This window comes from Balaenoptera musculus, chromosome 20, assembly GCF_009873245.2.
Source record: "Balaenoptera musculus isolate JJ_BM4_2016_0621 chromosome 20, mBalMus1.pri.v3, whole genome shotgun sequence".
Taxonomy (NCBI): Eukaryota; Metazoa; Chordata; class Mammalia; order Artiodactyla; family Balaenopteridae; genus Balaenoptera; species Balaenoptera musculus.
This window is the reverse complement of record NC_045804.1, coordinates 47871722-47886906: the sequence shown is the minus strand read 5'-3', so window position 1 is coordinate 47886906 and position 15185 is coordinate 47871722. Positions and strand designations below refer to the sequence as shown.

At 48.1% G+C, this 15185-nt stretch overlaps 1 protein-coding gene across 1 annotated transcript in view; it reads left to right on the top strand.

Annotated features, from left to right (window-relative positions):
* ITGAE (integrin subunit alpha E) overlaps positions 1–15185 on the top strand; it is a 68843-nt gene that overhangs the window by 40480 nt on the left and 13178 nt on the right. The window contains exons 15-22 of the mRNA XM_036836310.1: positions 641–877; positions 1955–2085; positions 3705–3835; positions 5048–5211; positions 6618–6746; positions 9756–9829; positions 13032–13164; positions 15006–15104. Of these exons, the coding sequence (XP_036692205.1) occupies positions 641–877; positions 1955–2085; positions 3705–3835; positions 5048–5211; positions 6618–6746; positions 9756–9829; positions 13032–13164; positions 15006–15104 (1098 nt within the window). The remainder of the gene's footprint in view (positions 1–640; positions 878–1954; positions 2086–3704; positions 3836–5047; positions 5212–6617; positions 6747–9755; positions 9830–13031; positions 13165–15005; positions 15105–15185) is intronic.

Below are 15185 nucleotides of genomic sequence, written 5' to 3'. Positions count from 1 at the left end.
TGGCTGAGGCTGTGGCTGCTCAGCCTGGGGCTGAGGTGACAGAGGCTGGGAGCGCCCCGGCCCTGCCTTGCACCAGAGGGCGGTGATGGGAGCTCAGGGTGGATGGCAGCCTGGTGGGCTGACTGCTCCCCTCCGTCCCCTCCCCCACTTTCTTACTTTCCCCACCCCATCATCTCATGTTGATGATGATGACATCGCAAATAGCTGCACGGTTGACAAAGCACATCCTGTCTGTGATCTCACTTGTTTCTCACAGTAACTATGGGAGGTAGCTGTTACTCCCATTTTACAGATGAGAAAGCTGAGGCTCAGTGATGTTGAGACTTGCTCCAGTTTACAGAGCAAGTGTGTGGTGGAACCAAGGCGAGAAGCCAGGCCTCCTGATTGCCAGTCCAGTACCCCAATCATGGGAGCAGAGGGGTGCAGCTCTTGGTCCTGGACTGCAAGGCAGGAGGACTCCAGCTTCACCACTCACTCACTGTGCAAACTTGGGAAGGTCTCTTGCCTCTTCTGAGCCACAGACTCCCTCCCTGCTGGAGAACCAGAATCAACAAGTCCCTGAGCATGCTTCCTGGGGTGGCAATGGGGTGGGCACCCCGCATCCCTGTCTTGAGGGCTGAGCTGCCTCTCTGCCTTACAGGATGGTTCCTTCTCCTTGGTACGCACGCTGAGTGGGCACCCCAGGTTAACTTATGCGCGATTTGGCTTTGCCATGGCGACGGTGGGGGATATCAGTCAGGATGAGCTCATAGATGTGGCCATCGGGGCCCCCCTGGAAGACTTTGGGGCAGATGATGGTGTAGGCTTCGGCAGCGTGTACATCTACAATGGACACTCTACCAACCAGCTGGCTGACCTCGCTACCTACCAGCCACAGGTGATCCGCAGGGCTCTCTCTTGCCTCTACTCTGGGACTCTGACCTTCCCCAGATATGATGGCCTGAGACCCAAGCCAGCTCCAGTCCTAAGTACCAGGCAGGTCCCAGGGCGCTGAAGGACAGAAGTCACTTGGAGGTTCTCAGCTCAGACCCTGCCCGTGGGGCTAGAGGTTGGGCCAACATCCATGTACTTTCCTGACCTGTGACTCCCTCCTTCTTCGGCTTTCCTGACCATGGACCTGCCTCAGATCCTCTCTCCTCTCTCTGTCCCTTCTCTGGCTCCTGTTTCCCACCCAGCCCCTCCCCCCACCCCAAGCCGAGCTCTCACCCCCCAGGAATCCATTGCCAACTTCCACGCTACATCTTTTATGGGCACTTTCACTCACATCCAGCTGCAGTTTCTCTCCAGGCTTCAGCCCTGTGTGTCCAGCTGCTCCTGAGCCCCTCCCCTGGACGGCCTCCAGCGTCTCACTCTCAGGATGCCCAGCTGAAAGCATCCTCTTCCCTAGACCTGCTGCTCCTCTGGGCCCTCCCCCTCCCCTGCTCACAGCAGAAACCGGGCTAATCCCAGACCTCAGCTCAGCCTGTCGGCCTCTGCCTCCTAAAGAGCCTACTGTCTCCCAAACCTCAGCTCAGCCTGTCGGCCTCTGCCTCCTAAAGAGCCTACTGTCTCCCAAACCCAGCCCCTCCTCTCCATCCCCACCACCCCTGCCCTGGCTCCTTCCTCTTCCCCATCGTCCGCTCTGGGCTTCAGTGGTGTTTCTGAAACGCAGTTCAGAGCCACCCTCCCCTCAGCCCCACGGGAGGACTGCTCGTGCCCAGTACTCCCTGTGCCCACTGCACTGACCCCTGACTGTTTCCTGGGACGACCCTACTCTTCCCCACCCCCTGCTCTCCTTACTCTCCCTGTCAAGCCCCACCCCCCTTCAAGCCTCCCTGGGAGAACCTTGACGTTTTCTTTCCAGTTCCTCAGCTGAGGGCTCCCTGGGGTGGGGACAAAGGCTAATCTGCTGATTGAATTAAACCAAAAGGAAACCCCTTTCCCTCCCTGACACCTTGTGTTTCTCGATCCACAGAGGATCAGAGCCTCAGTGGTGGCCCCAGGACTCCGGTACTTCGGCACATCGGTGGCAGGTGGCTTAGATTTCAGTGGCGACGGCCTTGCTGACATCACTGTGGGCGCTCTGGGCCAGGCGGCTGTGCTCCGGTAGGGGTCTGCTCTGCCTTCTGGCAGCTTCACCCGGTTGCCCTGCCCTAAGTGACCTCATGAAGACACCAGGCACTGATGGGAGGGAGTAAGTGCAGTGGTTAAGGGCACCGGCTCTGCCCAACTGGGTTTGAACCTCAGCTTGCACTTAACGGTGTGCCCTTGGGCAGAATTTCTAAGTCCCAATTTTCTTATCTATAAATGGGAATAACAATGCACCTACCTCACAGAGTTATGAGGACTGAGAGGATCTATGCAAAATATTTAGCACGGTGCTCAGTGATGGCTGCTATTATTACTATTATTAATTTCAGAGCTTCTGTGCTCCATCCCTAAGTGAGTGATCAAGTCCCATGGCTATAAATAATCTGGCGGGGCACCAATCTGCCCTGTGCTCTCCGCGAAGCTCCAGACTCGGCTGTTTATTCAACACAGGCATTGCAAAGTTACCATGTCTAAAAACAAAACAAAAAAGGGGACTTCCCTGGCGGTCCAGTGGTTAGGACTCGGTGCTTTCACTGCAGAGGGCATGGGTTCAGTCCCTGGTCAGGGAACTAAGATCCCCCAAGCCCCATGGGGCGGCCAAAAAAAAGGACTCATTCCCACCCACCCTTCATTCTACCCACCCGCCCCTCCCCGAGCTTCCCATCTCAGCAAAGGGTGCCATTTGTTCAGGATAAAAACGCAAGAGTCATCCTTGATTCCTCTTTTTCCTTTCCCTGCCATCCCATCAACAAGCTTTTGTTGGCTCTGCCTCCAAAGTACTTCCTAGTACATGACATTGTCACCTCTCGCCTGGACCACTGCCATGGCGTCCTTCCCTGCTTCCACTCCCTGTGCTCCGTTCTCCACACAGCAGCCAGAGAGACCCCTTCGTTCTGCTGCTCAAAACCCCTCAGTGGTTCCCACTTAGAGTAAAATCGAAATTCCTTACCATGGCCTGGCCCTGCAGACCCCTCCATCCCCGCCACTTGTCTACTCTCTGTCTCACTAATTGTGCCCCAGTTATGCTGACTTTTGTGTTCCTCAAACAAAGCAAACTCATTCCTACCACAGGCCCTTTGTATCAGCTGTGCTTTCTGCCTATAATGCAGTTCCCCTAGATCTTCACAGAGCGGGCTCTTTCTCGGTAACAGAGCTCAACTTAAACGTCTCCTCATTTGTGAGGCCATCCCTGACCACCAGCTAAGTAGCCCCCAGTCTCTATTACCTTATCCTATTTTATTTATTTATTTAGTTAGTTAGTTAGTTATTTTTCGGCCACACTGCGTGGCATGCAGGATCTCAGTTCCCTGACCAGGGATCGAACCCGGGCCCCCTGCAGTGGAAGCGCAGAGTCTTAACCACTGGACCGACAGGGAAGTCCCAATCCTATTTTATTTTTATCATAGCATTTCCTGTACAAAGGATTTTCCTGTTTCTTCTTGTTTATTTGCTTGTTGTCTGTTTTCCCACTAGAGCAGGCCTTATCTCTTCCCTGTAGTACCCTGAAGACTCAGAATAGCACTTGGCATAAGAGAGGTGTTCAATATATATACACTGAATGAAGGAAAGAGCCCAGGCACTGATCCAGAAGTCCTGTGGTCCCTTCTCATGGTCCTCTTTGCTATCTTGTTTAGCTCAAGACCTGTGGTTCGTCTGAAGCTGTCCATGACCTTCACCCCCAAGGCACTGCCCATTGGCTTCCACAGCACCGTGAATGTGAATTTGTGTTTTGAAGTCAGCTATGTGTCACCAGCTGCTGAGTCAGGTAACAGGCAACCTAGTTGACCCGTCCAGTGCTGTGGTCAGTCCCTGTTGGCTTCAGTGGGGGGCAGGAAAAGAGGGCTGGGTGGGGGCAGGGTGTTATGAAATCCCTCTATTAGACTTTAGCTCCTTTGACCTTAGGTTCAATTTAATGGGAACCGCCCCAGAAAAGGGTGATCTGCTGTCAAGTCTACACTCTGAAGGGGTCTCTCTGACCCTGTTGGGAAAAGGGGCACTGGATCCCTTCCTTGGGTTGAAGGGTTGAGTTTCTGAAAGAAGACTCAGAAAAAGGCCGGCACTTCTCCATCTCCACCTACTGTGCCCACGCCTGTGCATGTGTGTAGGGCTCCTGAGAAGTGCCTGTCCTCTTTCTCCCTGATTTACATCTTCTCCCCTTCCCTGCTCACCGTGTCTCCCTGGCCCAGGGGGATTGGATAACCTGCCGGAGGCCTGGCCCCCCTTCCCATCCCCTTAGTTGGCACTGGTTGGGAGAACTTCCAGAAGGCATGGCTTTCACAACCCAGGTACTTACTGCCAACCCAAGAGATCCCCGCCAGAACAATCCCCCAGCAACCGTCCCCAGGGCTTAATCTCTCAGTAACAATCCTGGAGGTGTCTCCCTGCTTCCTGCAGGTCAGAATGTGCTCTCCCAGGTGGGCTGGCTTTACTGCAAGAGTCCATGATCAAATCTGTAAATTAGGAAAGGGCAGGCCTATCAGTTCCAGCTGTATAGGCTGAAAGATTCAGGCCACAGAGCCCGAATGGCAGCTGCTGGGTGGCTGTGTGACACTGGGAGGGCGTCTTTCACTCTCTGGGCCCTGGTTTCTTTTCTCCACAGTAAGGGAGCTGGCCCAGGTAGTCTACAAGGTGCCTCCAGCTCTGTTATCCTCAGGTTTTACTCTATGGTTTCTCTCTCCATTCCTTGACTTTTTGCTCCTCCTCATTTTCCCCCTCAATCCCTGCCTCCCCCCAAGCGCTTCTTCCCCTAGGGAAGAGTGACTCAGCCCCTGGGATGTGCTGCTCCAGGTTTGGGGCTGGTGCACTGAGGGACCCTAGCTGGGTGCCAGAAGACATGAGAAAAGCACCTTTGAAATGAAGAAGAAACTTGGGGAAGTGCCTACGTGGGGGCACCACTCAGGAGGGACTCATGGGAGGGCCCTCTGTCTGGGGCTTGCCTGTCCCAGTCTCATCAGGAAGACCTGGTCTTCATTCCCAGGCCTCAAAGAGACCTCTCTGAACTTCACTTTGGACGTGGATGTGGTGAAGCAGAGGAAAAGGCTGCAGTGTTCAGATGAGAGGCTGTGTCAGAGCTCCCTTAGGGAGTGGGGCACGGGCCCCCGTCTCTGTGAGCCCTTCCTGCTGGTTCCCACAGAGGGACAGGTAAGTGGAGGAGTTTCCAGAAAAGTCTAGAGGGGTCTGTGTTGTTGAGAAAAGAACTGAGGTGCATGCACTGAAACACACATACCCATACACACAAATGAGGCAACTGAAATAATCATAATAGATTGAGAACCAGATGATGGGGGAATTCCCTGGCGGTCCAATGGTTAGTACTCTGTGCTTTCACTGCTGAGGGCCCGGATTCGATCCCTGGTCAGGGAACTAAGATCCCACAAGCGGCACGGTGCGGCCAAAAAAAAAAAAAAAGAACCACATGATGGCATGGGAGGTGGGAGTTATGGTACCAGAAATCCAAATTAAAGAAACCTACCGAGGGAATTCCCTGGCGGTCCAGTGGTTAAGACTCCTCACTTCCACTGCAGGGGGCATGGGTTTGATCCCTGGTCAGGAACTAAGATCCCGCATGCTGTGCAGAGTGGCCAGAAAAAAAAGAAACCTACCAAAATTGAACACTAAGTAGATCTCTGGCTTCCTAGAAACTGGACAAAAAGGGAAATTCTCTAATTGCTGACATTTTTTCTTGGTAATAAATTGGGAATAACAGGGCTCCCTCCCTCACCTGATAATAAAAGTGGGGCAGAGGGCCCTTGCGTGAGTCAACATCAGAAAACCTGAACGAGAGAAAGTAGAAATAGAAAGACAAAAGTTGTGATTTACAAAAGTTTACTCCTGACAAATGTGCCTAGAGTCATGAAAAATGTATTTGTCAGAACCCAGAGCCTGACAGGACCCAGAGTTGTGGACCTAAAAGGATCATTTATTCCAATAAACTCGTAAATTATGCTTCTTACTACACATCTGTTCCCACGTCTGTTGATTGTTAAATGGATTAAGAACGAGTTTCTAGCAAACCTATGGCTTCCTTAAATACAAGCATAACTACCTTTTCCACCTGGGAATCGTGCTCACCTACTCTCAGGTGTTCAAAGCTCCCACCTGGCAAAAAGGCTCAATAAACAAAGAGAATGTCAAACAGCATCCCAGGCCATCTCCTGGTCTTCAGTTTTTATTTCTCTAGTATATCCTCCGTGTTGCTTGGAGAAAGATCTTTGTAAACACAGATGTGACCATGACTCTTCCCTTTCGTGGGTCCCCTTTGTACTCTGAATAAAGCCGAGGCCAGTTTTTAACTCCCAATGGCCAGAATCCCTTTGTGACTGGGGCAGGAACCATAAGGAGTTATGATGCCCGAGACCATGGCAGATCAAGGGAGATTTTCCCAGTGCTCTTGGCAGCCTGACTTATTTGGAAGAGGCTTAGGAATCCTGGCTTACCACTTTCATTGTTTATTTCTTATTGTGACTACATCAAAGTTAAAAGTATTCTCCTTGTCATCTTCTCCCCCACATCCAACTCCAACCCTGCATTCCTTGGTGACTCTGCAGCTCTGTCAGGAGGACTGCTTCTCCAACATCAGTGTCAAGGTCAGCTACCAACTCCAGACCCCCGAGGGCCGGAGGGACCATCCCCAGCCTATCCTGGACTTCTATGCTGAGCCCTCTGCCATCTTCCAGGTGACTCAGCTAGGACCAGACTCTCCTGGGATCCATCCCCCTAAAAGTACCTGCTCCCCTATCTTCAAAGAATGTTAAAGTTGGGAGGGTCTTCAGACAGCATTTAGGCCCCTCACTGTACAAATGGGGATATAGAGTTCCTGAGATGGTGTTAATTTGCCCAGGACCTCACTGGTGGGTAATACACGTCTCCAAACCACCCCCAAGGCTAGTTCTTTTATGTTCACAAAAAGTGCCTGCTACATATTTAATGAAGCATATGAATACATTGCCCACCTTGGCAAGAGTCTCTGATAATGGTGTGGTGAGGGTCCTGTGTGGGGACTGGACTGGAGCCCACCTGCCCCGCGCTGCAGAGAGGATGCCCTTTGGCATACCTGCCTGCCCAGGTCCTGCCCAGGCCTTCAGGCTGAATGGCCCACCAGACCTATACCCTAGCAGATGGATAGTGTCACAAAAAACTTTTCTCATAACTACAGGAAATCAGAGAGGGAAACAAAACAGTAAAATTTCTTGATTCTATATCTAAGGAGATTTTGTTCCCACTCAGGCCCTGGCCCCCTGGGGTATTCTGTCAGTATTCATTTAGACAGTCTTATGGGGTACAGAAAAATCAGCAGGATCAAAGAAGTGATAACATGAGCATTGAAAAGTAATAATTACAGTTAGCTGGAATGCATTGAATCTCCAAAAATAAAAATAAGCCAAGAGTAGTTCATGCTGGCACAGAAAATCTTCAGGTAGCAGAAGTATATTTCTAGGTAATCATAGGACACTCACAACTGTCCAATATTTGTACAAGAATGCTCTATATTAATTCAGTTATATAAGCCTTTAGCTCCAGTTTTGGTTAACACCCAATGCATCAATCACAAATGGTAAATAGAAATAAGAGAACAACATAACCAGGGTGACTGTTCCTATTGCTCGTCTGCCCAGGAAGAGGGAGAATCAGGTTCCCGATGAGCAGATTCTCATTTTAATTTTTTAGGCAAATTTATTTTAAATTTATATAGTATATTAATTTTCTAAATTTTTAAAATTTGGCATTGACACTTAGATGGTTCAGAAAAGACTGGGAGAACTAATATAATAAAGTTTTGTCAATAAGTAGATTATCACTAATTATATATATTCTGTTTTAAGAAAACTTTAGTTTGAAATATTTTGCTTACTAAAAAGTTAGAATTGTCCAAAGAATTCCCATCCTTTATCCAGATTCCCCAAAGGTTAACATTTCAACCTTTTATCACATTTGCTTTATTCTCTGTCTCTCTCTCTCTATATATATAAAATCTCATATATATCTTACATATATACATATGTAGTCTCAGAAATTTATATTTCTGAACCATTTGAGAGTTAGTTACAGATATGATGCCTCTTTACTCCCAATACTTCAGTATGTATTTCCTAAAAAACAAGGACACTCTCTTACATAACCACAGTACAGTGATCAAAATCAGGAAATTTACAATGATGAAATACTATAATCTACAAACTTTATTCAAATATCACCAGTTGTCCTATTAATGTCCTTTTTAGCAAAAGAAAAAACTTTTTTTCTGGATCAGGATAATTCATTACTTTTGTTTAGTCTCCTTTAATCTCGAATAATTTCTCAGTCTTTCTTTGTCTTTAATGACCTTAACATCCTTGAAGGGTACAGGCCATTTATACTGTAGAATGTTCCTCAGCCTGACTTTGTCTGATGTTTCCTCATGGTTAGATTCAGGTTATGCATTTTGGGCAGGAATATCCCAGAAATGAAGTCTCATCCCTCTAAGTGCATTGTATCCAAGGCACATCATGTTAATTTGTTCCATTCCTGGTGCTATTTCCCTTTGTAATTAATAAGTATCTTATGGGGAGATGCTTTGAGATTATGCATATATCCTGTTTAACATCCATTCAGGATTCTTACCTTAATCAATTATTAGTTTGATGGTTTGGCAAAGAGATTTTAAAAAAATTATCCCACTGATAAAATGGATGAGGAGAAATGATTTGGTGTTAGGTTAGGCACATAGATGTTTCCAGAGAATGAGTTCTAGCTGGGAGCTTAGGGTGTTGTAATCCTGCTGAAAGAGAGCAGGCTGCTTGGCTGTATTAAAAACAAAACTAAAAAAGCCTGCCCCCAATTGTTGACCCAGTCAGATAGAGCTCCAAGCTCTGACTTCTGCGAACTGCATCTCCCTTCTCTGGGAAGCAGAAGGTTTTCTTTCTAGCTCTGGACTCCCACTCTAGCTCCAGGTCCTTGCTGGAAACAGTCCTTGCTGCTGTTTAATAAAGCTGCTGCGATGGTCACTGGCTGCTGGGAAGATAAATGCAGAGATTCCCCAGTTAGAGAGCTGGCTGTGGTTCCTTCAGAATAAAAAATAGACCAGCTCCTTTAGAAAACTTGATTTTTCAGCCTGAGCTGGAGCTTTTCAACCTTGACTGGGCCTTTTGGACCCAGTGCGACTTTCTGAATTTGTTTGGTGTAGGCAAGATTGCAAGGGGGAATATTTAACCTACAGAGAAGACTAGCCATGGGGGTACAGGACCTCACGGGACTGGACCTTGACAATATTTGGTTATGTACCCCCTTTTGTCCCCTGCTGTTGCTGCTCTACTTAAGGGGACTAAGGAAGCTTTTCTTCACCTGGGTTTTCCTCCCCCAAATGTTCAAAATAGTGAGTTGTGAGTGTTGCTGCTTAATTAGCATAATATGAAAGTGACAGGCACTCCCACCGTTTCACAAAGGTCACCCCATTTTTGACCTTGGCCAGTGGCCTGACGCATGGTACCTATGTTGTAGGACCAAGCACATCCCCATTCCTGACAAGCCAAGGAATGTCACAATCACAGCTCTCATGGCCATGTGGACACAGCCCCAGCCTGTCAACCTTTACCTGCACTTCTCAGAGTCAGCAGGAGGGACAGGAATGTCCTAAGGAGAAGATCATGAAGCAAGGCGGGGATGGCGGGGTCCCTGGGCTGATCCTGCCCCTCTCTGTCTGGTTACAGCTGCCCTACGAGAAGGCCTGCAAGAATAAGCTGTTTTGTGTCGCTGAGCTACAGTTGGCCACCACCCTCTCTCAGTGAGTTGAATCCAGTCGTCACGGTTTCTGCAGTTAACTTCCTCCTGAAGGCTTACCTGGGCAAACCCCTCACCAGGACGGATCGCTCACTTCCTCCCCTTTCCCCTCATGGCCCACAAAGGGCTTCTGCACTTATTATCTCTTGCTTCCCCACGCACCCAAGGAGGGAGGAAAGACAGAAATTTGTATTCCTATTTTATAGATTAGGCAACAGACTCAGTAGTTGAGGGCCTGTGTGGGGTCACATGATCATTGGGTGAACTTACACCCAGGTCTCTGGACATCCCGGACAACGCTATTTTCGTAACTCAGTGTCTCTCACTCCTAGGACCACCTCAGTTAGAGGTAACCTCTTCCCTGGCTCACTTCTTAACCAAATTACTTAATTCATTGCATATTTATGGAACATCTCCTCTGTGCCCAGCACTCTAGGTGCTAGAGATATATCAGTAAGCAACACACAAAAATCCCGGCCCTCCTGGTGCTTTTAGGGGGAGAAGATAATAAATAAGTCAACTTTGTGTTGATGAGATGTATCAATACTATGAAGAGAAAGAAGGCAGGGAAGGTGGGAGGGAATGCCGGGGCGAGGTGGGGTGGCAGTTTTAAATAGAGTGGTCAGGAGAATGCTCATGGAGAAGGTGACATTTGGGTGCATGCAAGAGGAGGTGGAGGAATGAACTCTGCAGGTGTCTGAAGGAAGAGCACCTGCAAATGCCCTGGAGATGGGAGGAAGAGCCAGGACACCAGCATAGTTGCAGTAGATGAGGGAGGGAGAGGTCACGTGAGGGGAGGAAAGGTCATACGTGGCTGCATCTCCATGAGGACTTTTACCGCAAGCTGAGAAGTCAGAGGAATGACGTGACCGTGCACTTTAACAGGATCATTCTTGCTGCTGTGTTGAGAGTAGACTGTAGGCTCCTACACTGGAGGAGGCGCGGCAATAGTAGGGAGCTATTGTAGTAACTCGGGTGAGAAGTGATGTGACTTAGGCCAGGGTGGTAGCAATGAAGGTGGTTATATTTTGAAGTTAGAGCCCACAGGATTGGATGACAGATTGGATGTGGGGAGTGAGAGAAAGAGAGGGGTCTAAGAAGTCTTTCAACACTTCAGCCTGAGCATCTAGAACTGTGCTGTCCAATACAATAGGCTCTGGTCACACTTGGTTATTCAAATTGAAATTAATTAAAATTAAATTTTAGTTCCTTAGTTGCACTAGGCCCATTTCATGTGCTCAGTATCCGCATATGGCTAGTGGTATTGAACAGCACAGAATAGGTCATTTTCATTACTGCCGAAGTTCTGTTGGACCACACTGCATTCTAGAATGATGGTGATGTCAAGAACTGAATTAGGGCAGCTTTTGGAAGAATTGTTTTGGAAGGCAGGGTGGGGAGGAAGAGATCATGAGTTTGGCTTTGGACATGTGATGGTCTTAAAATGCCTTCCCTGACTCCTAGTGCTGTGTGTGTAACATGGCACTGATGGCCAGTTGGCCGGAGTTGGCATCTCTGGGGAAGAGCACTGTTCTCTGAGTCCTGGTAAGCCTTCTCATAGACATTTGCAGGACTGGCGTTTCAGATGTGGATGGCTTAGCGCTGCCCCTCTCAGTCACTAAGGATCCAATTCAAGGCTTTTGGGTGCTTTGGAAGCCAGCCTAACAAGGAGACGCAGTTGTTTCTAACGGAATTAATTACAGCCAAGAAAGCCGGCCCAGCCACGTCCTTGTGAAGTAGACAGTGAAACAGCTGGCCCTACATCACCCCCTAGTGTTCACAGCCAGCAGTCTCTTCTTTTTTCAAAAGTATTGAACCTAATCCTTAGCATCCAAATGTCTCAATGGTTTTGACCTTTTTTGTGGACGTGGATCTCCTAAAGAATCTAAGGGAGACTACAGAGCTTTCTCCCTAAAAGATCACACTTGCATACATTGGTGTTTGCATTTGGGGCCCTCTGAAACTGCCCCGGCCCTCAGGTTGAGAACCCCTGGTAAATATTCCAGTGACTCTCAGATCTCTCTCCTGGGCTCTAGAACAGGATACCTTACTGACATTTCAACATCTCTGCCTTCCTATCCTCTGGGAACCTCTCATCATGCCCTGGACTGAACCCATCTGATCAACTTCCGCCCTCTGGTCTTCCCCCTGTGTTCTCCCCCTCATGACTAGCCCCACTCGGTCATCCAAGCTGGAAACTCAGGAGGCATCCTCGACTCCTCTCTCTTTTTTGTGTTGCTTGCAAGCACGGCCTTATCACCTCTGGTTTCTACCCCCTCCCCATCCCCACTACTACTGTCTGATTTCAGGCCTGTATCATCTCCCAAACAGGCTCTGCCTCTGCCCCCTCAAGCCCTCAAATCTATCCTTTTCTCAGCTGTGATAAAAACAAAAACAACACAGCAAGACACAGGTCACATTACTCTCGAGAGCTGCACGTTCCATCTTTGAACCTTTCAGAGGGTTAGAAAGTTTTCTTTGTTGTTAATATGTTTCCCTGTAGGTCTCAATTACTGAGGGGCCCCATGGTGCCTCAGCGGATGGAAAGAAGCACTTACATGTCCCCAAGTCTTCTCCAGGCTGAACAGATTCATGTTTTAACCCACAGCCTTTAAATTGGAAGGGCCGGGATGATTTTGTGGGTGGGAAGGCCGAGGCCAAGACCGGGGCAGGGGCAGCGTCTGTCCCCCAGCGTGCTGTTTCTCCCATGTCGAGCAGGGTGTCTGGCACAGAGAAAGTCTTCTGTAAATGTATGTGAGATGGATGAATTTGTGTCACGAAGTACGTTGCCTAGGGTCACAGTGCATTGGTGGTAGAAAGAGGATTTAGATCCACTTCTCCCAACTCCCTTTTGAGGCTGCTGGACCTCAGGCAAGCTAGTTAGCCTCCCTTGGCTTCTGTTCCCTTCTCTATAGAACAGAGAGCAACCGTACTATTTCATAGGGTTATTACGAGGATTGACTGAGCGTGTGAAGCATTTAACACAGTCCTTGACACATGGTAAACATTACATAAGTGGTCATGTCACACAGCAGCTGAGGTATGGCAGTCCAGATGTTTGCTTATGTTGAGGGGAAGAAAATCTAGGCTAAATGTATCCTTTAAGCAATTTATCTAAGAAGTTAGTTAAAAAGGTGCTGTTGTATTGCACTGAGGTTTGTACAGATTAAACTGGTAACATTTATCTATTTGCCTACCCTGTGCAGGCAGGAATTGGTGGTGGGTCTCACAAAGGAGCTGAGCATGAACATTAGCCTAATTAACTCTGGGGAAGATTCCTACATGACAAGCATGGCTTTGAATTACCCCAGAAACTTGCAGTTTAAGAGGATACAAAAGGTAACTATGACAGTAGTTTGGGAACCACACTGCTCGTGGCTTTCCCTTCCGGCATACTTGCTTTGTTACAGCAACCTCCTAACTATGCCTCCGGCCTCACCCTGGTCCATCCAGTAAATGATTATTAACTAGATGGATACCCCCTCTAATCCAACTATATGCCGTGGATCCAATCATGTCATTCTCTGCTTTAAAAATCTTCAATGGTGCTATTTTGCTGCCCAATCACTCCTTTTGCTTGCAGCCTTTCTTTTTTTTTTTTTTAAATAAATTTATTTATTTTATTTATTCATTTTTGGCTGCATTGGGTCTTCGTTGCTGCGCGCGGGCTTTCTCTAGTTGTGGCGAGCGGGGGCTACTCTTCGTGCGGTGTGTGGTCTTCTCATTGCGGTGGCTTCTCTTGTTGCGGAGCTGGGCTCTAGGTGCGCGGGCTTCAGTCATTGTGGCACGCGGGCTCAGTAGTTGTGGCTCGCGTGCTCTAGAGCGCAGGCTCAGCAGTTGTGGCACACGGGATTTGTTGCTCCGTGGCATGTGGGATCTTCCCGGACCAGGGCTCGAACCCGTGTCCCCTGCATTGATTGGCAGGTGGATTCTTAACCACTGCGCCATGAGGGAAGTCCCCTTGCAGCCTTTCTTAACTAGAGTTCTGAGAGAGAAATAATCTCTAATAAAGTAGCTTGGACTGGAAAGTAAGAGTCTGCTCAGCCTTTCATCAGCTTGGGAGCACAGACTCAAAACCAGCTGCAAGATACTAGGAAACAGTATTTCTCCCAAGGACACCCTGCAGCTGTAAAGTATTGTAACACTGAGAAATTTTGTTCCCTAAAATCATAGGCAGTCAGCAACTTTGCTGTTTGAAGTTTTATCTGTAATTATGAAACCATCTTACTCTTGCCTGGAGAGTCTAAGCCACTTTGACAAAGAGAAGCACTGTCATTTTCCATCTGAGGCTTGGAGCTTCAGATAAAATGTTTCTGGACATAACTTTTCACATTCACCTTAATAGTTTCCAAGGAAATGGGTACCTGAGTCCACTTTGCAGTCCAGACCTGATGCTGAGTGGCCCTTTTACACACAGCCCTGCTTTGTTTTGGGCCTATCAAAACACTGCTTTGTTTACATTTTCCCCGAATTCCACCTTTCCCCAGAATCCTTTAATAACTATCTTTTCCTTTGTTTGGTGAGATACACCACAGTGCAGTTTTCCTCATTGTAATGAGCCAACAAACCTGGCTTCGTCATCCTACGAGTGTGTCCCTAGTGGTCTGAGGCTATTTGGGCTAAGACAGCGTCCAATACATGAGAAGAATGCCATGATCTCCTAAGCATCTAGAATGGAACTAGATGCAACATCCTTGGGAGAATTAAGAAAATAGTTAAGAAATTAAGAAAATGACTCAAGTCATTTTCTGTATTCAGTGGTCTGGATGAGGAACCGTGGCTGAAAAAGGCTGCATGGCAGTGCTTGGGCTCATGCTGGCCCTCCTGCCTGGCTCAGTACATGAAATCTGCATTGGTCCAAGGCCCAGTTCAAATGTCTCCTTTCCCATGAAGACTTTGAATCCTCCTGGTTGGACCTCATCTTTCTCTACTGCTTTTCTCTGTACTGCTCTCACAGAACCACTCCTTAGGCCTTGTATTTAAATTCCTCAACCATCTAGTATTGAGCCCTTCTGCCCAGCTTGTGAGGGAGACAAGGACAAAGTCTAATTTATTTGTGTCCCTGGCTCCTGGCAGGGCGTCTGGCATGTTGAATTGGTGTAAGGAAACTGCTCCTTTTTTTGCCTTTTAAAATCAATGTCAAAAACAAAACAAAACAAAAACGTCTTTTATGTTAACAGCCTCCTTCTCCAAACATTCAGTGCGATGACCCTAAACCAGCTGCTTCTGTCCTGGTCATGAACTGCAAGATCGGTCACCCCATACTCAAGAGGTCATCTGTGAGTCTGTTTTGATTGGCTGACTCTTCTCACTACCCTGGGATTGGTGTCTTCTACTTCCCAGTCTCATTAGAATCTCAG